General features: G+C 46.1%; 1 protein-coding gene across 2 annotated transcripts in view; it reads right to left on the minus strand.

Annotated features, from left to right (window-relative positions):
* Positions 1-10934: 10934 nt before the first annotated feature.
* Positions 10935-22880, minus strand: part of HOMER2 (homer scaffold protein 2) — a 90728-nt gene continuing 78782 nt past the window's right edge. For both annotated transcript variants that reach the window (XM_027520970.1, XM_027520969.1), the window contains exons 5-9: positions 21064-21170; positions 16828-16984; positions 14572-14682; positions 13333-13413; positions 10935-11835 (exon numbers count right to left, since the gene is read on the minus strand). In XM_027520970.1, the coding sequence (XP_027376771.1) occupies positions 11647-11835; positions 13333-13413; positions 14572-14682; positions 16828-16984; positions 21064-21170 (645 nt within the window). In that variant the 3' untranslated portion in view covers positions 10935-11646. The remainder of the gene's footprint in view (positions 11836-13332; positions 13414-14571; positions 14683-16827; positions 16985-21063; positions 21171-22880) is intronic.

The following is a 22880-nucleotide window of genomic DNA, read 5'->3' on the forward strand; positions in this document are numbered from 1 at the left end:
CACTTGCTGCAACCAGAGAAAGCCTGAGCACAGCAACAAAGACCCAGTGCAGCCATAAGTGAATTAAATAAATAAATATTTTTAAAAAAAAGAATTGGAAAGGAAAACTTCATTCATGGGAAGATTCTTGCAAAATTGAGGTCAATTTTCCCAAATGTTCCAGAGAAGGGGCATTTGGTATTGGTGCCCCAAACACAGGGCCTCACTGGTGTAAGGAGGCCCCTCTGGGAGGTGGTTCACGTAGCACTTGAGGCCACTCACGAGTGAGCTGGGAGGGTCTGGAAAGCAAGTGGACATGAGTGGCCACAGAATCACTTCCATTCAGTAGCGTGCTTGCTCTTGCAAACATGCATCGGCTGATCCAGCTAGCAGCCTTCCAAGTTAAACTGGGGCTTCCCAGGTGCCTCAGCAGTAAAGAATCCACCTGCAATGCAAGAGCTGCAGGAGACATGGGTTCAATCCTTGGGTCAGGAAGATCCCCTGGAGGAGGGCATGGCACCCCACTCCAGTATTTTTGCCTGGAGAATCCTATGGACAGGAGCCTGGCGGACACTACTGAAGCGACTGAGCATGCACACACAAAAGTAAAATCATCCACTCAACCTTTGCTGTCAAACGGGATGGTGCATAGAGGATCTGGGGTCAGAGCCTAGGACAGCCTCATGGGGATTTCTGCAGGACAGGGAAAGCTGGGGAATTGTGAAACAGAGGTGGTGGAGTGAGAGGGCAGGGGCAGGAACAGGGGACATCTCAGCAGACATAGGCTCCCCACTACCATCCTGGGACTATGTAAGCCCTCAGCCTCTGAAAACTCACCTCTGGAGAAAAGGGGGTCCCAGGAGTGACTGAGATCAAACTGCATGAGGCTGGTAGATTGAGGCCCCAAACAGAAATTTTCTTGAATGAAGGGATGATAGAGAAGGTGGTATTTCTTTTACTCCTGAGCTGTGAACTGAGATTCACACCTCCTCCACGTATTTGGGAAAAGTTGGTTCTCTGCCGGGCACAGACTCTGCTATGTGAATAATCTGCTCGAACAGCTCTGGAAAAATCTTTCCCAGTAGAATGAGTCTCTGAGATTAGCTTTTCCTGCAATAGCCAGGAACACAAGCATAACACTCTCTGCTGCCTTCTGCTCAGAAGGACAGCCCTGCAGCAGAAAACTGCCTCTTGGGTTAAGAAAAGCCTTGGGGGACTTCCCTGGTGGTCCAGTGGTTAAAACTTCACCTTCCAATGCAAGGGGTGTGGGTTCGATCCCTGGTCGAACTAAGATCCCACATGCCTCATGGCCAAAAAACCAAGATATAAAACAGAAGCAATGTTGTAATGAACTCAATAAAGACTTGAAAAATGGTCCACATCAAAAAAAATTGTAAAAAAAAAAAAAAAAAAAGTAAAGCTTCAGTATTGACTTCATGAAGGCAGAAGATAACCAGCTGGATGGCAGGTGATCTCTGAGCACACCAAGCGTGGGGCTGCCCTGAAGCAGGAGCTGGAATTGATGGCAACTCCCCTAAACCCTCATTCTGTTGCAGAGGCTTAAATGCCTCAATGCACACTGTCTTCCTTGCTTGGGCATAGGAAGTCATCCTGGAGAATATCCACCTACCCTTGGGAAGAGCCAGAATTTCCAAAGTATCTTAAGACACAGAGGGCTTCTCAAAGATTTTTGTTGGCTTAAAAACAGACACAGACATTTTACTGAACTATGTATTTCTACATAAACAACTCTGTTACAACAAAATCAGGTAAAATCCACAAAAGTATACAAGTCTTTGAAGGAAAATACCTTTTCCCTTTAAGTATAAAAAGATGTCAAATAACATTGTACTGAAACACATGAAGCAAAAGCTGTTAGAAACACAAAAGAAACAGAAATATAACAGTAGTGGGAGACTAACACACTCTCCTTAGTCTTTAATGAATCAGGTCAGCAAAAATTAAAAGTCTGTAACATTATAGTTAATAAGGTCAGATCAATACACATAGATTGAACTTTGTTCCCTTCTGAGAATATACCTTCCTTTCCAGTTTCCTGGGAATATTTATTAAAATAAACAATTTATTAGGTCCCAAGAAAACATCAATAAACTCCTGAATGCAGAAATTGTACAGGCCACACCCTCTTTGACAACAAGGCAGTAAAAGTAGAAATATATAACAAGTGTTAAAAATAACAACAAAGAGTATCAAACTATCTGGAAATTTAAAAGTATAATTTCAAATAACTTTTAAGTAAAATATAAAGTCAAATCTGAAATTACAAATTATTAGAACTTAGAACACCATACTAAAAATGTAAGGATTACAGATAAAGAAATATTCAGAAGAAAAGTCATATAGCCTTATGAATGCTAGTAACTATATCTACTATTAAACAGGAAAAAGTTAAAATGGCATTCAACTTGAGAAGGTGAAAAAAATCATAAGATACAGGAAGAAATTAATAAAAACAAAAAGTAACCAAAACATCATAAAATGGTAAAACAGTAAATTAAGACTGTTTAGGCTTAAGCCCTAAAATAAAAAGCACAAGCACAGAACATTATGAACGAGAAAAGAAAATACAATAGTGCCAGCCCAGCGAATTTGAAAGTCTGAACAGAATCGTTATTTAGGAAGTTTAAGTTACCAAAAACTTACAGAATAGGAAGAAACTTTAAAGAGACTAATGCGTGTGGAACACTGAATAAATTGTCAAAGAATTATTTCCTAAAAAGGCACTAGACTTGGACAGATTTATATATGTTATAAAGACCTCAAGGAGCAAAAAATTCTCAGTATTATTTAAACTGTTCCAGGGCATAGAAAAAAGAGATAAAGCTTCCCAAGTCCTTTTTTAAAGAAGTTAACACAAAACCAACAGCAATACCTGACAAAGAAAGCAGGAAAAAAAAATTATACAAGTATCCACTTTAACATTTGAAAAATTCCAAACTAATAAGAGGAAACCAAATCCAGAGCATTTTCCTTATTTTAAAGCTCCTATTTTTATTATACAAGTCATAGCAGAGCCATGTAGAAAAATCGGAAAAGATAGATAAGAACATAAAATAAAACTCTACCATAAACCAACCCATCATAAATAACCACTGTTAACACTGAAAGGAGATGTACATCAAAGAATAATATACCATGACAACATTAGATTTTTCTAGAAATGCAGAGACAGTCTGACATTAGCAAATCTATTAAAATGATTCATATTAAGTCATGATAAAGAAAAACCATTTGATCATCTTGAAAGATGTGGGAAACAAAAGGCATTTAATAAAATGCCAACATCCATTATGGATTAAACTTTCAGCAAATTTAGAAAGAGAAGGGCCTAACATTATATAAATTTAAATGTTAAGAATATCTCATACTAAGAGTCAAATCTGTACTTCTGAAGAAACACTGGAGGTATTACCAAGTAAAAAATATATATAAAGAAGAATGTACAATATCGGCACAATTTATATAGATGTTATTTACCATTATTCTAAAAGTGCTGTTCAATGTGATAAGGTAGTGAAATAAGATTATTTAAAATTATTTAAAATTATTTAAAAATATGGAGGTAAAGTTACCATCACTACTCAGAACTATTATCTACGTGAAAAAGGCAAGAGAATTAACAGCAAAACAATTAAAAGGAAATTCAGTAACTGGCTAGCTACAAAATAAATAACCAATTATCACATTAGATAAACAAACAACCATAGAACTCTCTATGAAGAGTTAAGAAAAATGAGGTAGATTGATATCTACAGACAGGAAAATGTCCAAGATCTATTGCCAAGGGAAAAATGCAAGTAGCAGAAGGGTCTATCATATGGTCCAAATGATAAAATATATTTCAGGAAAAAAAGATTTGAGGACCAGGGATCCCTGTTGTGGAGAAGGCAATGGCACCCCACTGCAGGACTCTTGCCTGGAAAATCCCACGGACGGAGGAGCCTGGTGGGCTGCAGTCCATGGGGTCGCAAGGAGTCGGACACGACTGAGCGACTTCACTTTCACGCATTGGAGAAGGAAATGGCAACCCACTCCAGTGTTCTTGCCTGGAGAATCCCAGGGACGGGGGAGTCTGGTGGGCTACCGTCTATGGGGTCGCACAGAGTCGGACACGACTGAAGCGACTTAGCAGCAGCAGCAGTAGATCCCTGTTGACTGTTTTATCTTGGGGCAGAGGGATTTTTAATTATGGGGGGCTTTCAATTTCCATATTATGTTTTTTCATACTCTTTACATTTACATAGCTTTTATGTAATATTTTAAATTTAAAAAATCAATGGATTTAATTGATTTAATCAGTGGTGTACCTTTATGTGAACAATAAGAGGCTGGAAAATATAATGGACAAAGAGCTCATTTACCATAGAACCACAACTACAAAAAAATGATCTATACCAGAAAGAATACACAGAGGAACACAATACTTTATAAATTTACTGAAATGAAAGGTTAAATATTATGAAGTTGTTAATTCTAGTTATGTGTTGTGCTAAGTTGCTCAGTCGTGTCTGACTCTTTGCAACTCCATAGACTACAGCCCACCAGGGCTTTCCATGGGGATTCTCCAGGCAAGAATACTGGAGTGAGTTGCCATGCCCTCCCCTGGGGATCTTCCCAATCCAGGGATTGAACCCAGGTCTCCCACAATGCGGGCGGATTCTGAGCCATCTGAGCCACCAGGGAAGCCCAATTCTCTCTATAGTAACCTATAAATTTTACACAATTTAATTTTCAGTTCTTCTATAAACATTACAAAATGAACCTGATGTTCTTTTGGAAATATCAACATACAAAAGTACTAGGACATTTTTGAAGACATTTATTTAAATGGGGACATTCAAATGTGAGATGATCAAACTATGTGGTACCAGTGCCAAAAATGTACACCGTGGACCACACAGAAAGTTCAGAAGGATGTTTATGACATATAAGGATTGCGTACACAGTGAAAAGTGGGGTCTTTTATCAGTAGAGAAAGGAAAGGTTTCCCCGTAAGTGAAGTTGGGGTAACTTGGAAAATAAATTCCAAATGGATCACAGATTTAATTGCTTAAAAAAATGATAAAAGTACACAAATAAAAGACTGGTGAAAATTCATAAACTTGAAATCAGAAATGCAAAGATGTTTAAAAGCAGGCCAGCAAAGGCAGCAGCAATGAAGGAAAAGATAAAGTTGACTAAAAATAAAATTTTTTTTAGTCCAAGTCATATATGGAACTTAAAAAAAAATATTTTTAGGGGAAAAACAACTTCTTAGAAATCAACGAGTCAGCTAATCAGGGGGCAGTGAGGGCGGCTGGGGAAACAAGTTCTTAGAAATCAATAAGACAGCTAAACACCTTGTGAGAAAATTGGCCAGAGAAGATGAATAGGTAAACAAGAAAAGAATATAATCTAATAAATATTTCAGCTAGGGTGTGTCACACTTTCAATTAAAAAAATGCATATCAAAACTAGCCCTGTGGTCCCCACAGTAACACCAGTGCAAAAGAGGGAGTCAGACGTTCTCACACACTGCTGGCGGGAGTATAATTTGGTATCATCTTTCTGGAAGGCAATATGAGGAGAGATGTTTACCAGCTGAGCCACCAGGGAAGTCCCATATTAAAAGTCCCCAACATGCGCATATTGTATTCTTAGTCAGGATACATTATGTGTGCTTCAGTAACCGTGACATGCCAGTAGTGTTAAGACTTAACATTTATTCTTTATCCACACTGCAGGTTCATGCAGGTGGGGCCGTGTCATAGTGGGAGAAGGGCAGCTATCCACACAGTCACTCAGGGACCCAGGCTGACAGAGGCTCCAGCCCTGGGACGTCACCAAGGCAACAGGAGTCTGCAGACCTGCCCAGGGGCATCTCAGAGTCTCAGCCTGGACGTGTCACGTGTCACTGCTGCTCGTACTTCATTGGCCATAATTAGGAACAAGACCTGAATGACTCTAGGGGCTGGGAAGTGGTGTCTCCTGTGTGCCCAGGAGTGGGGGAGAAGACAGGGCATGCTTGCACCACCCTTCATACTTTTAGCCAGCAAGTCCAATTTTAGAAAGTTATCCTAAGTAAATATTCTGAGAAGTTCATGAAGATGTTAGAAGAAAGGATTTCATCATATCCTTGAGCTGCTGCTAAGTCGCTTCAGTCGTGTCCAACTCTGTGCGACCCCATAGACGGCAGCCTGTTAGGCTCCCCCTTCCCTGGGATTCTCCAGGCAGCATCACTGGAGTGGGTTGCCATTTCCTTCTCCAATGCATGAAAGTGAAAAGTGAAAGTGAAGTCGCTCAGTCATGTCTGACTCTTAGTGACCCTATGGACTGCAGCCCACCAGGCTCCTCTGTCCATGGGATTTTCCAGGCAAGAGCACTGGAGTGGGGTGCCATTGCCTTCTCCGATCCTTGAGCATAACCATATAAAATTGGGACCAACCTAAGTACCGAAAGTACAACCTACACTGATGTTAAACATGATGCTGTTACACATTTACTGACATAGAAATATACTCACAATATAGTGTTAAAAGGAAAAAAGCAAATTAAAACAGTATAATATGTATAACATAGTTGCATCTCATGAAAAAAGTAATAAAACTTATATAGATGCATACAAAAATGTCTGAAAAGATATATGCCAAAGTGTTAACAGTGGTTATAATCAGATGGTATAACAACAGGTGATTTTTTTTATTTTCACTCATTTTAATTTCTTCTTAAAAAAAAAAGGGATATATTATTTATGTACCAAAAAGGCATGAAAAAAACCCCAGTATTCTTGGGAAAGTCCACTTAACTACCTCACACTCATCATTAAATTCTTATATGTGATGCAAGAAATGCCTAATTGTCTGTCACACCATAAGACACTGCTATAACAGTTTATTTAAAGTCAGGACTTTAAAAGTGGAACACAGGGCAAGAACAGTAACGCACTGCCCATGGCTGGGTATCATCAGACCTGTCAAGCATCCCACAGTCTGGACTCTACCGTGGTTTCTCTGGGCTCCTGCCAGGCGCATCAGGGATCTGTGTGGCCTGGGGGTGGGGTGGGGGGCCCCTCTTTACAAGGCTATGCATTCGTCAAAGAGAGTAGGGCACTGTACAATTCTGCTCAAAACAAAAGACCCACAAGCTCCTCTTCTCAAAGATGGATATCAGAACATATAACATCACCACCAGGATTACTGAAGACTCCTCTTAGCTACACATATATTCTATAACTGAGAACCCTTCCTTGTTTCTCCCTCATCTCCCTGCTGCTCCCTCTCCCAACACATTCACCCCCCAGACACACTCCAAAGTTCACTAGACCATTTCACTCAGCTGCCAGATTCTTACCATAATCACCTTCTTCCTGGCTGGTGTTTAAAAAGGAACCGGGAAACCCATATTCTTGAGATAAATGTATGCAAAAGAGACGTAACACAACACACGTTTCTATACAGGATCCCCCTCTCCATGCCGTCTGTCACACTCACCATCCCCAGAATATATATTTCTTTTGGGGAAAACCATGCAATCAGAAATCAGGGTCCTTTTCACCATGCACACCATTTAAAAATCTATACGGACGTTGATTTGCAGGCTTCTAGCTTACATTGTCAGTGCTTCAACACCCAGTGATGTTTCAAGTAAATAAAAGAATCATCACAGCTTTTAGAAGGACAAATGACCAAAACAGCCACTTTCAGTGGTGAGGAGAGAACAGTGGCTGGCTCTGTCTTAAAGGGCACCCTCTGACTTAGAGGGCAGCCTCCATCAAGTGCCTCTGCTAAGTCCCATCTCGGCTGCCTGCCTGCCTGCCTTCTAAAGGTGCACCTGGCCACACCAGATGTCCCACAACAAGGTCCCTGGCACAGTCTGTGGTTGGCTCTGGCTTTCACCTAGAGTGGCCCCTGATTTCTATGGAAAAGCAGTGTTTCCTACAGAAAAGGGGTCTTTTCACAATGGGCAATAGTGATGCCTCTGGGCAGCACATTAACTATATCCCCCCCTTTGCTTGATGTTTTATGTCAGACACAGTGGTCGGGCATCAGCCAACCACCCTCTAGGCTGTGCCCGTGGGTTGCCAAGCCTAGAGATGTCCACAAGGAGCCTGCAGGATGGAGACCAACAGCTCAGACAGTGGACAGTCCTCCTGGGGGCTGGTCAGGTCCCATTCAACCTGTTCTAACCACTGGCCCACCTGCTTTCCACCTGGTGCTGGCTCCAGTCTGGGAAGGGGGTGGGCAGTGATGGGCACCTCCCCCAACCGCTCCCCTCCCCGCACCAGCATTCTGGTTACTGCTCTGCCTTCTTGGGGCCTCCTGCTTGTTTTGAACACACAGCTCTGTCTCCATGAAAACCACTGATGAAAGACTCAAAGCATTTGCATCTCATCACTCCGGCCTCTCAGAGCACCCACATCATTTTAAACAATGATCTCTTAAAAAGATTCCTGCAAAGCCAGAATCATTCAAAAAGGAACTCACTGCTGTAATGAACACAAATGTAATTCTGATTTGCTCATCTGTAAGTCGTCACTTGCTGTGGACACGTGTAGGAAGACATAGGACCAGGGTCTCCAGGAGACCTGGATGCCACCCAAGCTGTTGCTCATTCACTAGCTGGTTGACCCTGGGGGAATAGCTTGTCTGCTTCCTCTGCAAAACAGGGAAAGATCTGTGCCCAACCATGATCCAGAGTAACAGCCTGCCAGGGAGTGTGGAAGAGGGAGCACCCAAGTTCCGGGTCTCGGGTAGACACTCTCTTTTCAGGCCTGACCATGCTGTCCTGGCCTCTCACTCAGGTGGTTTTCTGTTCCCTGGGCACTAGGAATATTTCACCTCGCCTCCCCACTCTCCACTGGACCACACATCCAGTGGGGCTTTATTTACTTGAAACGAAAATTATTTTTAAAGATCATTATGGCTGAAGGCTTCCAAATTTTACTTTGCTTGTTTTAGTCCTGGATTTTACAGATGCAGAAAGAAAAAAAGAAAGCGCATCAGGATTTAGGCAGCCAGTCTTGGAAATGTCAAATCAGGAGACACCACTCGGAACAAAGATGCAGCCCTGGCTCTAAACCCTCCGGCAGCACAACGTGGCGGAGGTGCCTGTGGGGGTGGGGGTGGCGTTTATGCCCTGCCTGCGTTTGGCTTAAGATAGAGACAACTGAAGCGTGTGAGTGCTGAGAGGGGAGCTGGACTTCCTGATAAACAAGCTCACGGGGGAACTGAGACAAATTCAGTGGGTCATTATCATGACATCCAGAGGCTGTCGGATAGGGCCAGACTCTCGACAGACTGCCGAGGTTGTCCTGGGCCTGTTTTTTTCTTTTAAAGAAAGTAAATGAAGAACTGTTAAGATTTTTAGAGAAAAGCAGAAGGAACTGAAGTCCATAGTTTCTGTCCCTGCTGAGCCCAAGTCAGCTTCCCCATGAGGGGTGCCCCTCCTGGGCTGCATGGTGTAGGGCCAGCTGGGCCTGCGCCATGGGGGCTCGCAGCTCCTCACCTAGACCTGCCAGCGCTCACCCAGCTCTTCAGCTGTCGGCAAACAGGGGTCAGGGGTCTCAACCACACAGGGATAAAAGCAGCCCACCGTGCTCATGGCCCTGCTGCTCCAGAACGTGCCGGTGGCTCTGACAACTCTGTCCTCTAACGAATACATCCCCTGTGTGTATTCAGGACAGTCAAGACAGCTCCTTCTGGATGAATAAACCGCCTCACAGACAGGGGTGGTGGGCGTCAGATGACCCAAGCTGAGGTTTCGGAATCCTGGTGTCCGCTGCTCCTGGACAGCAAACTCGCCCCACCTTCTGACAGGTGGACTTGCCTGACCTGAGAAGAACACCCTTTAGCCCAATGCTGGGCCACGGGGCTGACCCAGGGCCAGTCTGGCTCCCCAGGTCACCATTGCCCCGAGAGCTGTCTGGAGTGCCAGGGAGGGGGCGGGGCCAGCAGCCCCACCGCCCATCAGGAGGGCTGCCTCCGGCCCAGTGGACCTCACCAAAGCCGCCCACCCTGCTTGTAGGTCTCCCTGGCATGCCCCAGTGCTCCAGACCACCAGCCTCCCGTCTTTCTCCATCCCAAACCAGACCTCCTCGCTCTGGGAGATATCTCAGTGACACGAAGGAGAACAGTAGGACGTGGACAGTCACATCCGTGTGTCCCCTGCCCACCTCCTCCGACTATTTTATTGCTTATCTACATTCAGCAGGGATAAATTCTAACATGTGAGAAAACCTTTTGGAGGGAGATGTTCTCGCAGTGGTTCTCAAAGCAGGTACGGGGGGACCAAAGCCTCTCCCTCCGTCAAAGGCATTTAGAAATGCCTACAGCCAGGGAAATTCAGACAATTGTGTCATGCACAGGGCAAATGAGATGCCCACTTACTTGCTCCACTAAGAAACTCAGTGAGAGAGGAGAGGCTTACGGCTCTGGTCCCTCCCTTCCCAGGAACCGAGGGACGCAGGAAGCAGACCTCGGCAGAACTCCTCTAAGGCTGAGGCTTGGTCACTTCGAACCCACTCTCGCTCATGGGCCTGTGTGATCCTGTGTGATTTCTTTTTCAATTATCTAAACCCAACAGAGGATCCTACCCTAAATCCCAAGCCCTGGGCAGCCCCTCTACCAGGGACAGTCGGCAGTCCTGGAACCCCCAGACCTCACACTTGGAGAGGAAGAGTAGTTGGAGTGTCAGAGGTGCCCCCCACCCCTATCCCAGGACAGAGAACCAGGATGGGCTCCCGGGGTTGGGGGAGGCTCAGACTATTTCCTGCTGCTTCCACCGCCACCTTCCCCACCCCCAGGGCCACCTGAGCCAATCCACGAGTCTGCTCACAAAGTCACATTCATGCCTGATAAAGAATGACCCAGTGCACCAGGACGGGGGACTTTCCAACAGGGGCTTTGGCAGGAGGTGGGGGGCGGGGGGAGTGGGCGGGCATTGATTAAAACACTAAATTCTTTGTATACATTTAATTGAACAAATATTTATTAAGCACCTACTTTGTGCTAGGCACCCTCACTGTGTGCTGTCCCCACAGCGCAGTAACCTGTTCAGAAATTAAAACCAAGAAAAGGAACGTTGTCGCAACCTTATAAACTGGAGGGCCGGTAGAAGTGGGCTGAGTGGATGTAGGTGATTCCCCAGCCAGGAAACACCCCCAGGAGACACTTGACTCCTCTCAGGACAAGTATCTACTAAGTCATTGTTTGAAAGCATCTCTATATATGCCGAGAGGGAAGTTACTATGGCCACACCCCATGCACTGGAGCTGGTGGGCATTCAAATACTCTGAGCTCTACTCAAAAAACAAAACAAAAAAAGAGGTGGAAAGGCTATTCCTATTTGGATTAGAAAATACTATTTTTTTTTCCAGTTCATATGGTTGCAACAGCCCTTGAGAAAGATATGAACATCCTTGCCCTGACTGCGTAAACGTTTAAGGTAGGCCTAGTTCTGGATTCCTGAGTCAGAATCGTCCAGTCATCCACGACCTCGCGAGGCCAGAGAAGAAGCGAGGGGGGATTTCTATTCCAGAGAGGAGAGGGTGGACGGCACCCCTGGTTTGGAAACATGACAGACCGCGCCTGCATTGACAGAAGCCACGCGAACGGGAGGATGTCCTAGCACTACTGCGGGTCACACACACCCTGGGGACTCACGCGGGACCTAGTTGTCGGCACCCAGCTTGGAGAGGCCCCGGCGGAAGTCGTGGAGGTCATCAATCTTGCCGTCCAGCACCTCCAAGAAGCTCTTCAGCTCCACCTTCAGGTGGCGCTGTCGGTACTTGCTCTCCTCGATGTCCGTCTTCAGGGACCGCACTTTGTCCTCCAGGTTCTGATTGTCTCTCTCTGCCGCCTGCAGCAAAAGGAGAGAGGGCGGACTGCTGATACAGTGGAGGGGAGTCCGCCTGCCAAAGCAGGGGACGCGGGTTTGATCCCAGGTCTGGGAAGATCCCACAGGCCTCAGAGCAACTGAGCCCATGCACCACAACTATTGAGCCTTTGCTCTAGAGCCCGGGAGCCGCAACTAGTGAAGCCCTCATGCTCCGCAACAAGAGAAGCCACTGCAGTGAGGAGCCCATGCTCCTACAACAAAGTGTAGCCCCTGCTCATGACAACTAGAGAAAGCCCCAGCGCAGCCAAAAACAAACAAACAAACAAACAAACAAACAAATATATATATATATATATTATTTTTTTTTTTTTTTTAAAGAGAGACAGAAAGAAGGGTCTGGGAACAAAGCAGGAGCCCACTGAGACCTGTGATAGTCGGTCAGTCAGTCCCCGCGGTGGGCCTGCCTCTCTGCGGGTGTCAAGTGCCCCCCCCACCCCCGGAAATCAGGTGTGTGCCCCTCCTTCCTGCTGTTTGCCAGCAGAGATCTCATCTTAAAATGATGCCCACAGAGAATGCAGAACTCAGAGTTCTGCCCAAAGCAGCCTGGTGCCAAGCGATGCTTTCATAAAGTGCCTGGCAGAGGAAATCTGACATCCCAGCCCATGGGGTTTTCAGCCCCAGGCCCAGGATTGTCGGCAGGGCCCCCTCTGGGTTCCATTCTGGGGGAGAAACAGCATGAATGGGAGAGTGACTTGTCTCCCCTGAGAAGGCAAGGCCTCCTTGGCCCCAGGCCAGCCGCTGGCCCTCCGTGAGGAAGCACTGGCCGTGCCAGACGAAGGGACGGTGGGTCTGCGCACCGTCTGTCCTGTGGTGTTGCCATGGAGACAGTCAAGCTCCCAGTGGCGGGACTGCTGTGAGTCTTTACGTGATCATTCTTCATAGCAAACAAGAGCTTCCATCTTGTGGGGATAAAATGAGGCCTTCTAAAAATGTGTTACAGGAACCAGTTACTAACACTGAGGCTGTGTACCTGAACAAAGTGCTCTGGAAGTGAGGAGACCCTCGGAGGTGAGGGAGGACCTGAAAACACTCCTTCTGTGGATCAGAAATCTGAGGCCAGAAAGGGGTGTGCCCGCTCAAGGTCATATCCAAGGTCACTGGCTGGGGCAGTGGAACAGTCCCTGGTCTGAGGCTCTCCCTTAGCTCTCCCTCAGTCCCCTGCTCCTTCCTGGCCCTCCTGTGGGTCTGCAGGGACTTCTGCCGGCAGGAAGCAGCCACCTGCGCTACAGTTACGCACATGACACCTTTGTGTAAGTGGAAAAACAAAAAGGCAGACTCGGCTGAGTCTTCCCCTGGGGGCAGAGCAGGCATCCAGTAAGTAGTTACACTGGCTGTTTAGGAATCCGAAGTCATTCTTCTTCACCAAGTGAGGCGAGAATGGCAGAGGCCTTGGAGAAATGGGTAACATGACCTATGCCTTCGCACCTGAGTCAAAGTGCATGTGCTCCCCGCTCTTACCTCTAACTTCTCAGAGACGTATTCACACTCTGACATGAGCTGAGGTATGATTTCACTTTGTTTTCGGAGGTCTATCAACTCCTACAGGGGACAGAAGTTTGAAGAAGAATATGAGAGCAAGTCAGATAAAATGTATTCTTGAAAATCCCCAACTTTGTGTGTACAGTCATGGAAGCAGCTTTTGGAACCTGTGTTGTTTGTGTAAATAATGGTGATGACGTTATACCTAACACACATCAGGTAATTCTAAAGGCTGAGTATGTCCCGTGAATTAAAGCATGAAGCCTGGATACCACCGTGAAAAGAGAAGGATGATTCCTGTTTTTGTAGGGAAACTGAGGCTGAGAGAGGACTGGTAACTTGCCCAGTCTCCAGCCTCTGTGGACAGTGAGTCCTCTCCATACGAACCTTCGAGCTGCAAACTTACAAAGATGAGAACGTGCATTCGCATGTCCAGTTGCATAAATCAGTTCACGTGCCTGGTGTACATTGTCACATGCAAGCATCCTCTACATGTGGCTGAGCTTTTGTGTCCTTTTACTACACAGGACTATACAGAGGACAGCAGTATAGTATCTTTATTTTAAGTCCAGGAGGTCCAGAAGCAAGTGTCAAAGCAGTGGTGAGGTAGTTGATACTTCTGTACTTTTCAAGGTACTAAACTGCAAGATTAAAAATGTTTTATTTTGGGGGTTTGCTTTTTATGTATTACTTGTGTGAAAAGTATGATAAACCTATTACGGCACAGTACTACATAGCTGATTGTGTTAGTTGGGTACCTAGGCTAACTTTGTTGGACTTAGGAACAAACTGGACTTGTGAACACACTCTCGGAATGGGACTCGTTTGTACAGAGGGGAGTCACTGTACTTAGCTGTCCTGTCCCCCCAAGAGAGAAATGACTGTGTGACTGCTGCATTAATTTGACAGCAGAACTCAACTTCTGAGGAGGGACCATCTATGAAAGTTTCCAAGAGCGTTTGAAAATGTCCAACTCCTCTTGGATCTGAGACTGACTAAATATAATAAACACAAGGAGGCTGCACAGGGTAATGGTCAGGCCTTTGCTCTGGGCTCTTTGTGCCTTGGTGTGGCTCCTGGCTCTGTCTCTGTGCTGCTGTCTGGGCAGCTGCCAGGGCCAATCACACGTCCCACGGCCACCTGCCGTGTCCCTGGGTGGAGCTCACCCGCCAAGGCCCAGGGGATGTGAGCAGCATGGCTCAGAGCTCTACCACTCACCGTCTCCTTTTCTCGGAGTTCTGATTCTAGCTCCTCAATCCTTCTCTTCAACTGGGTATTCTTCTCCTTCTCTCTGTTGATCTCGCTGCACTGCTCTTCCAGCTCGTCAATCTTTAATAATAAATATCACGTGTTAAAGCAGGGGTGCCAGTTTACTTTGGGCTTCTCTGGTGGCTCAGATGGTAAAGAATCCGCCTGCAATGCAGGAGACCAGGGTTTGATCCCTGGGTTGGGAAGATCCCCCGGAGAAGGGAATGGCTACCAACTCCAGTATTCTTCCCTGGAGAATTCCATGGACGGAGAAGCCTGGATGGCTGCAGTCCATGGGGTTTACTTTAATCATTAAACAAGAGATTGCCACAGGTCTTTTAAAATAAACCCTAAATTAACCCACTTACAAATGTTTCCTTGTGGCTACAAATGAACTCTATGGGGCTGCCCTAGGCTGTTTGCTCATACTGGCACAGGGCGCCTCACTTAATACCAGAGAAGCCATGGAAGTCACACAACCTGGCTTCAGGATGCTCCAGGATTCTGGTTTTCTCTTGCGGCCACAGGACAGTAGTTCTAGGTTTGCTTTTAAGGACCTGTCACAAGTAGGAGCCAGATGTCCCATGAATCTGTCTGCTTCTCCCCAGAATGACGTTCACATTATTTTAATCATGCCCTGAATGATTCTGTTGCATCTCCAGAGCTGAGGCCAGCAGGGTAGAGAATCCAGCAGCTCTGTGGGACTCAATGACATTTCCAACACTTTTAAATCAAGATGACCTTTCCCCACTGATGCACGCAGAAGGGGCCTGGCCTGTGGGCCTCTTCCTGGAGAGACGACAGTTGCTAGCTGACCTGGCACATCCTCACAGTGCATCTTTCTCTCCTTCCCCAGCTTGACCCCCCGGAAGGGATGCATAGGCCTGACAACCATGGCACTGCTGTCTGATGCTGGACAATTTCCAGGGGCCAGAGTGTGGGTACAGAGTGGCCAGCAGGAGTGGAACCAAGTAACACAAGAGTGCCAGGTCAGTGGGGTCCCCACTAAGTGGACAGTGGCAGTCCTCGGGGTGAAGGCCAGTGGGTAGTCACCTTGAGGACAGTTTCTCAGAGACGACTGCAGCAACCCTCAGGATCTGTACCCCCAGCCTTGGGGGCTGTCGGAGGTCCCCCAACATCCACATCCCACCCTGGAAGTCAGGTTCCCAGGGCTCCCCACGCAGCAAGCAAGTTACACAGCAGGCGCTTCCTCCATACCCCCCCGCACGGCCCTTTGGTTCTTACACTCAGACGTGAAGCGAGAAAACTCAGCTCTTGGCTTGGAAAAAGAGGGCGATCGATCCCTCTGGCAGGCAGATGAGCCCAACCCAGGAGGGAAGGTGCAGAGTCAGCACTTGGCCTGCACCCCTCACCATCAGCACTTTGTGAAAAAAGGACACGAGGCAGTTTCACGTGCCATCTGCACAAAGTGAGACGTGGAAGGCGAGCGGTCTCCAGGGGATCTGCTCAGAACAGGGTGGGGGGTTACAAACGTGGGTGAGGGGAGCCAGTCCCTATCTCAGTGTGATGTGGACCCTCAAATCTGCAAAGCAGACCACAGTCAGCAACTGTGGGGTCAAAGTGCTGACCAGCAAAACAGCATGGCAACCCCAGGACCTCAACTGGGGGCCCCCAAACCTCCACATCAGTTCAGCCCAATATCAGAGTGTGAGGGACTGATTACAGAGAAGGGCACAGGTGAATCCTGGAAAAAGGTCGAGATGCTCGGATGTTGAGGTAGGAGGGTGGAGGGCACATGAGGGCATTGGCCCCCCCACCCCACCCACCACGTCACACTTCCTGTCCTCGCTTCCTAACTCACGTTCTCAGAAATAGTGGTCTGCACAGAAGCAGGGTTTCTGAGCAATCATGCCTCACCATTTCCCCAGTCTGTTTTCTTCCCTCACCCTCTGGAAGGTCACTGAACCAACAGAAAATACCAAAAGGAGGCTGCCCATGAAAGGCCCACCCGCAGTGCCCATGGGAGGGTGCTCTTTGAGAGACAAAGCTGCTGTCTCCCATTGATTCCTCTTCCCCTTGGCAACACAAACTATGAGACTTGGTTCAATAGAAGGATTAAGTCACTTCTGTGCGTGGCTACACTCCCTTTACTAAGGCAGGCGGGAGGTGGTGGGAGGGCGGGGAAGGAGTGGAAGGAAGGTCCCCGCTGCCCTGTCCCATTCTGGCCCCCCGCTCCCCGTGGGTTAGGGTCTCAGCTGAGCCCACCTTGTTCCGGAGCCGGTCGTTCTCATCTCGGCACAGGGAGAACTGGCGCTTCCACTGCTCCACGCTGGCTGCCGACTCCTGCAGCGCTGAGGTCAGCCGGGCGTTGCTCTCTCTCAGGGTCTGCAGCTCAATCTCCCACTTCTTCACATTGGCGGCACTGTGGGGCGGGGGCCAGGCGGTGACCGGGTGATGGGTGCCATCCACTCCACTGCCCCAGGGCGGGGGTACCCAGACACCCCCTCAGCCCAGCCCTCAAGGCCACATCCTCTCCTACCGTGGCCTGGCCACAAGGACCACGGGTCCCGCAGGCCTGGTGCCTCTCTTTAGTGGGAGCATATTTGCCCCACTAAAGGGGCACTAATTTGCCCTGCTGGGTGATTTTTCTCAAGGCATCACTTTAGAAAGGACAGAATTCTCAGGGAAGGAAGAGATGAAACTAAGAATGAACTGAGCCATAAAAAAGAACGAAATAATGCCATTGGCAGCAATATGGATGCGACTAGAGATTCTAATGCTAGGTGAAGTAAGTCAGAAAAAGAAAGACAAATATCTATGACATCACTTATATATGGAATCTAAACTATGACACAAATGAACCTATCTCCAAAACAGAAACAGACTCAGAGATGTAGACAGCAGACTTGTGATTGCCAGGGAGGAGGGGGCTGGGGGAGAGAGATGGACTGAGAGCTTGGGGTTAGTGAGATGCAAACTACTACATACAGAATGGATAGACGACAAGGTCCTCCTATATAGCACAGGGAACTCTGGAGAGAAGGGAACCCTTGAACTATATGCAACATCCTGGGATAAACCATAATAGACAAGAATATAAAAAAAGAACTATATACATATACATATAACTGAGTCACTTTGTTGTATGGCAGAAATTAACACAACAGTGTAAATCAACTCTAATTCAATTAAAAAAAAACTATGAATGAAGCCACACTGTGGTAGAGACCCCCCTGCCTGCTCCCTACTGACTCCTGGCCACAGGAGGGGTCCCTCTTGCCCCATGTCTAGCTCCTTCCTGAAATGAGCCTCAGGGATAAAGGTTCTGAAGTGCTGGGGTGGAGCCCAGGCCCCCTGAGACTCTCATGAAAGCTGTGGATCTTTTCAACAAGCTCCTGACGCCCCACTCTCTGGAGCCCAATGACTCTAGGTTTAAACAGCTAGCCTGATCCAGATTTGACAGCTGAGGACTAGAGGACAGAGGAGACAGGGCTGGGAATCCCCTGAGGGAAGAACTGGGGTTCCAACCACAGTGTGTGTGAGGGAGTCCTGGCCGACCCCATGTCACCTCAGGTCTGAGGGATGCCTCCATGTTACCACCAAACCACATGATAATCTCTGATCCTCTGTGATGAGGGAAGTTTTCAAAAACAAACTGCAGTTAGGTTCCCCTCAAGCTGCTCTGCCCATTCCACACTTCCCTTTGTTTCCTTGCTCTGGAGCCCAGTGTTCACTGCAGCACTATTTACAATAGCCAGGACATGGAAGTGACCTGAATGTCCACCAACGGAGGAATGGATAAATACACCGTGATACATACATACAACGGATACTACTCAGCCATAAAAAGGAGCAAAATAGTGCCATTTTCAGGGATGTGGAGGGACCCAGAGTCTGTCACACAGAGTGAAATAAGTCAGAAAGAGAAAAAAAATATCTGATAATATCACTTATTCATGGAATCTAGAAAGATGGTAGAGGTGAACTTATTTGCAGAGCAGAAACAAAGTCACACGTGCGGAGAAAAAACATATGGACACCAAATGAGGAAGTTGGGGGCGGGATGGATTGGGAGATTCGGATTGACATATACCCACTACTATGTATAAAATAGATAACTAATGAGAACCTTCTGTATAGCTACGGTGACCCAAATGGGGAGGAAATCTAAAAAGGAAGGGTAGAACTGATTCACTTTGCTGTACAGTAGAAATCACCACAACATTGTAAAGCAGTTATGTGCTTAGTCGCTCAGTTGTGTCTTACTCTTTGTGACCCTATGGATTGTAACCCACCAGGCTCCTCTGTCCATGGGGGTTCTCCAGGCAAAGAACACTGGAGTGGGTTGCCATGCCCTCCTCCAGGGGATCTTCTCAACCCAGGGATCGAATATGCCAATAAAAATCAATTTTTAAAAAACCCAATGCATCAGACTTAGCTACTGAAAAAAAAAAAAAAGTTTCTGGCTTCTAATCTATACTGCCTGGCTGAGGAAAGTTCTGTATCTAAAGTCTTCTTTAAAACAATTTTTTAAAGTAAATACAACTGTATTTTAATAATCTACATTATCTTTCATCCACCTCAAGGTCCTAGGAATGTGACTGGAAAATATGTACTTTTGGTTTCAAACACCACAGACTGAAAACACAGCAAATACCATCATGTGATTAATTCCAGAGTTGATGAGTGAGAATCTGACCTGATTTAGGGAAATGACTTCACACTCATTCCTGTAATTCACTTGTCAATTAAACTGGAATTAAAAAAAAAAAAAAAAAAAAACATTTATTTTTAGGGGTGAAATGTTTTCAACCAGGCAGTCCACTGTGACTTAAACAACCAAAAACAGTCCTCACGATTGCCTGATGATCAAGAGAGACTGGTCACAGTTTTGTCCTCTGAAGCACCTGATAAAACCCACAGTCCAAAACAGGTGCTGGATCTGTGGATCTCTCGTTCCTTCCGGAATTCCCAGGTCAGATCATGGCAACTGAGTTCCAAGCACCGGTCAGGCCGCTGCGGGGCAGAAGCGGGTGCTAACCCGTGGGCTCCAGCTGTGGAGCACGACTGCTGCCCCGGGAGGATTCCTGAAGGCTCCCGCCTTGAGTATAGGCAGGCAGTGTGGAGAATCTACCAGCCGTGTGACCTTGGGCAAGGACTGGCTGTACCACTTGGGCCTCGGTTTCCTTATCTGTGTAAAACGGAGGGATTAATATGACAGAGCTCTTACACAGGGCAGCTCTGAAGAACGCAGCCACAGGGAGGCTGGGGGGAGCTGGCAGAGTTCCCTGCCAGGTGAACAGAATGACCCCAAAGTCCGAGGCCCTGAGGGTGCTCATAGGGCCAGCCCACACGATGAGGTCCAGCCTGGCTTTGGGAAAGATGCCACATTCTCGAGATATGAAAACACAAGCATGGTTACTGTAGTCATTAAAAATTAAAATCTTGCTGATATCATTATGGGGACTGCGTTAACTTTATACATCAATTTAAGGGAAATTGATACTTTTTTAAAATATTAAGGCTTCCTACTCCTTTCCAATAGACTTTTTTCTATTTGTTAAATTATTCATGTATGGTCCTCAAAATTATTTGAGTTTTCTTCACAAAGATCCTGTACATTTTATAAGTTTATTCCTATGTATTTTATGGTTCATATTATATTTAATAATTCATACTATAAAGGAAGGGCTTCCCAGGTGGCTCTAGTGGTAAAGAACGCCTCTACCAATGCAGAAGATGTAAGAGACTTGGGTTTGATCCCTGGGTCAGGGAAGGCCCCCTGGAGGAGGAAATGGCAACCCACCTCAGTATTCTTGCCAGGAGAATCCTACAGACAGAGGAGCCTGGCAGACTACAGTCCATGAAGTCACATTGTTGGACATGACTGAAGAGACTTAGCAGACAGGCATTATAAAGGAAATCTCTTCTTCAAATATATAGTCTATGTGATGTTTGCATATAGAAAAGCTATTGATTTTTGTGAGACTTTATATTATTATATAATATAATATATTATATTAAACTATATTAAAGATAGTTTCTTAAGGTTTTTATATGTTTCTCTTAGATGTTCTAGACAGTCTGTCATATACAAATAAATGATAAATTTGGCTTCTCAAAAAACAAAACAAAGTGAAACATGATCACAGGGACTCCCCTGGCAGTCCAGTGGTTAGAACTCCACACTTCCATTGCAGAGGACCCAGGTTCAATCCCTGCTTGGGGAACTAAGATCCCCCATGCTATTTAGTACAGCTGAAGAAAAAAAAGGTCACATCTCTCTTACACACACACACACACACACACACACACACAGAGGCTGATGTGGACAGGGAACAGCCACGGAGGCAGCTGGTCTTCCTCTGGCCAGGAGACAAGACCAGCTGTTCTGAGCAGGACCCGGTCTCCTCCCCCAAATTCCTGAAGCCCTGCCCAGTGGGAGAGGCTGCAGGGGAGTGCTGGCCCTGGGCGACAACACCTGGATTTGCACATGCTCACCTCTGGGTCAGAGCGATCTTCAGCTTGTCATTCTCAGACTTGAGGTGTGTGTCGGCAGGACCCGCACAAGAGGCCTTCTCATCATCTGTCCCATTGACACTGGATGCCTGAGTAGAAGAGGGGGTTACCTTCGCAGCTTATCACTTGACCTGACAGCGGCAGGAGCTGTGTGTTTAAGAGTGTGGGAGACCCAATGCCTCTAACCAGAACACACAACACGAAGACTAATAACAAGACTGGCCCTGGAGAGTCCACATGGAGTCCAGAAAGTCTGTGCCTTTTATTCACAAGACAGCATCTGGGGCCGTTAGGCAGAAACTTTTAAAATCAGACTTTACAGATAAACCTACAAGTCAGGATACCTGGTCTCCTTAAATAACACAGGACAGAAGCCACAGATTAAAAAGGCAGCGGGGGTGGGGATGGTTATAATAAGAAACAGTGACTGAGTTTGGAGAAGGAATAGCAACCCACTCCAGTATTCTGCAATGGGAAATCCCATGGACAGAGAAGCCTGGCAGGCTATGGTCCATGGGGTCACAAAGGAGTCAGACACGACTTAGCAACCAAATGACAAGAAGAAGCTGAGATAACCTTTTTTATCCTAAGGCTACAGAAAGATTATTTAAAAAAAAAAAAACCCCACCAGGAATCAGATATGGGTGTCTGCTGTCTCCATTACTATTAGCATCATTATGAATGTTCTGTAATGCTTTCTGTAATAAGACATACCACATGGAGGTCAATCTCATCTGGTCTCGGATAAGGTCTTAGAAAGACCTTAGTCTCCAAGAAGCATAAAGGCAAAGGGAGGAACCATGAAGGGAATGAATTTCTGGCTACATTTCTGCATCACAAAAAAATGCCACAAACTATATTAGAATGTAAACAATAATGTGGGGGAAATATTTGAAGTGGATATGAAAACCAAAATGCCAATACTTATATTTAAAAGAAACTCTTAGAGTTCTCAGCTCTTAGAGCGACACTCTGAAATATTTGTGGATGAAATGATGTCTGGGATTGGCTTTAAAAAAAAAGGTGGAGGGATAGGGTGGGTGTAGATGAAATGTGAAGTGAAGTGAAAGTCGCTCAGTCATGTCCAACTCTTTGCCATCCCATGGACTATACAGTCCATGGAATTCTCCAGGCCAGAATACTGGAGTGGATAGCCTTTCCCTTCTCCAGGGGATCTTCCCAACGCAGGGATCAAACCCATGTCTCCCGCATTGCAGGTGGATTCTTTACCAGCTGAGCCACGATGATTGGTCATAAATTCCTAATTGTTAAAACTGAACTGATGGGCCCATGGGGTTCAGTTACACAATTTTGCCTAGTATTGTATATGTTCAAAACTAGCCATGCTAAAAAATAAAGTTCTTGGAAATTAACATAAAAAAGGGAAAGGATATGCAATTGACATTTACAGTAGAAGACACACATAGACTCAATAAACAAAAAAATTTAATCTTATTAGTAAAGCAATGCAAAATGAAAAAAACAATAAAATACATTTTTCTTTTGTCAAATCAACAAAGCTCTGTGGGTAAGCGTGTGGGAGGAAAAATTTCTCTCATTCACTCCTGGTGGGAGTCAGAATTGTACATTTCTGCAGGGATGTTTGCAGTATGCGTCAAAAGCTCATAAAACCGCCTACCCTTAGTCCAATACTTCCATTTCAAGAATTAATCCTGCAGTGTATGTATAACTGAATCACTTAGTTGTAGACCTGAAACTAACACAACATTGTTGTCAACTATACTCTGATGCTGAAGCTGAAACTCCAATACTTTGGCCACCTGATACAAAGAACCAAC

This window comes from Bos indicus x Bos taurus, chromosome 21 (assembly GCF_003369695.1).
Source record: "Bos indicus x Bos taurus breed Angus x Brahman F1 hybrid chromosome 21, Bos_hybrid_MaternalHap_v2.0, whole genome shotgun sequence".
NCBI classification, from domain to species: Eukaryota; Metazoa; Chordata; class Mammalia; order Artiodactyla; family Bovidae; genus Bos; species Bos indicus x Bos taurus.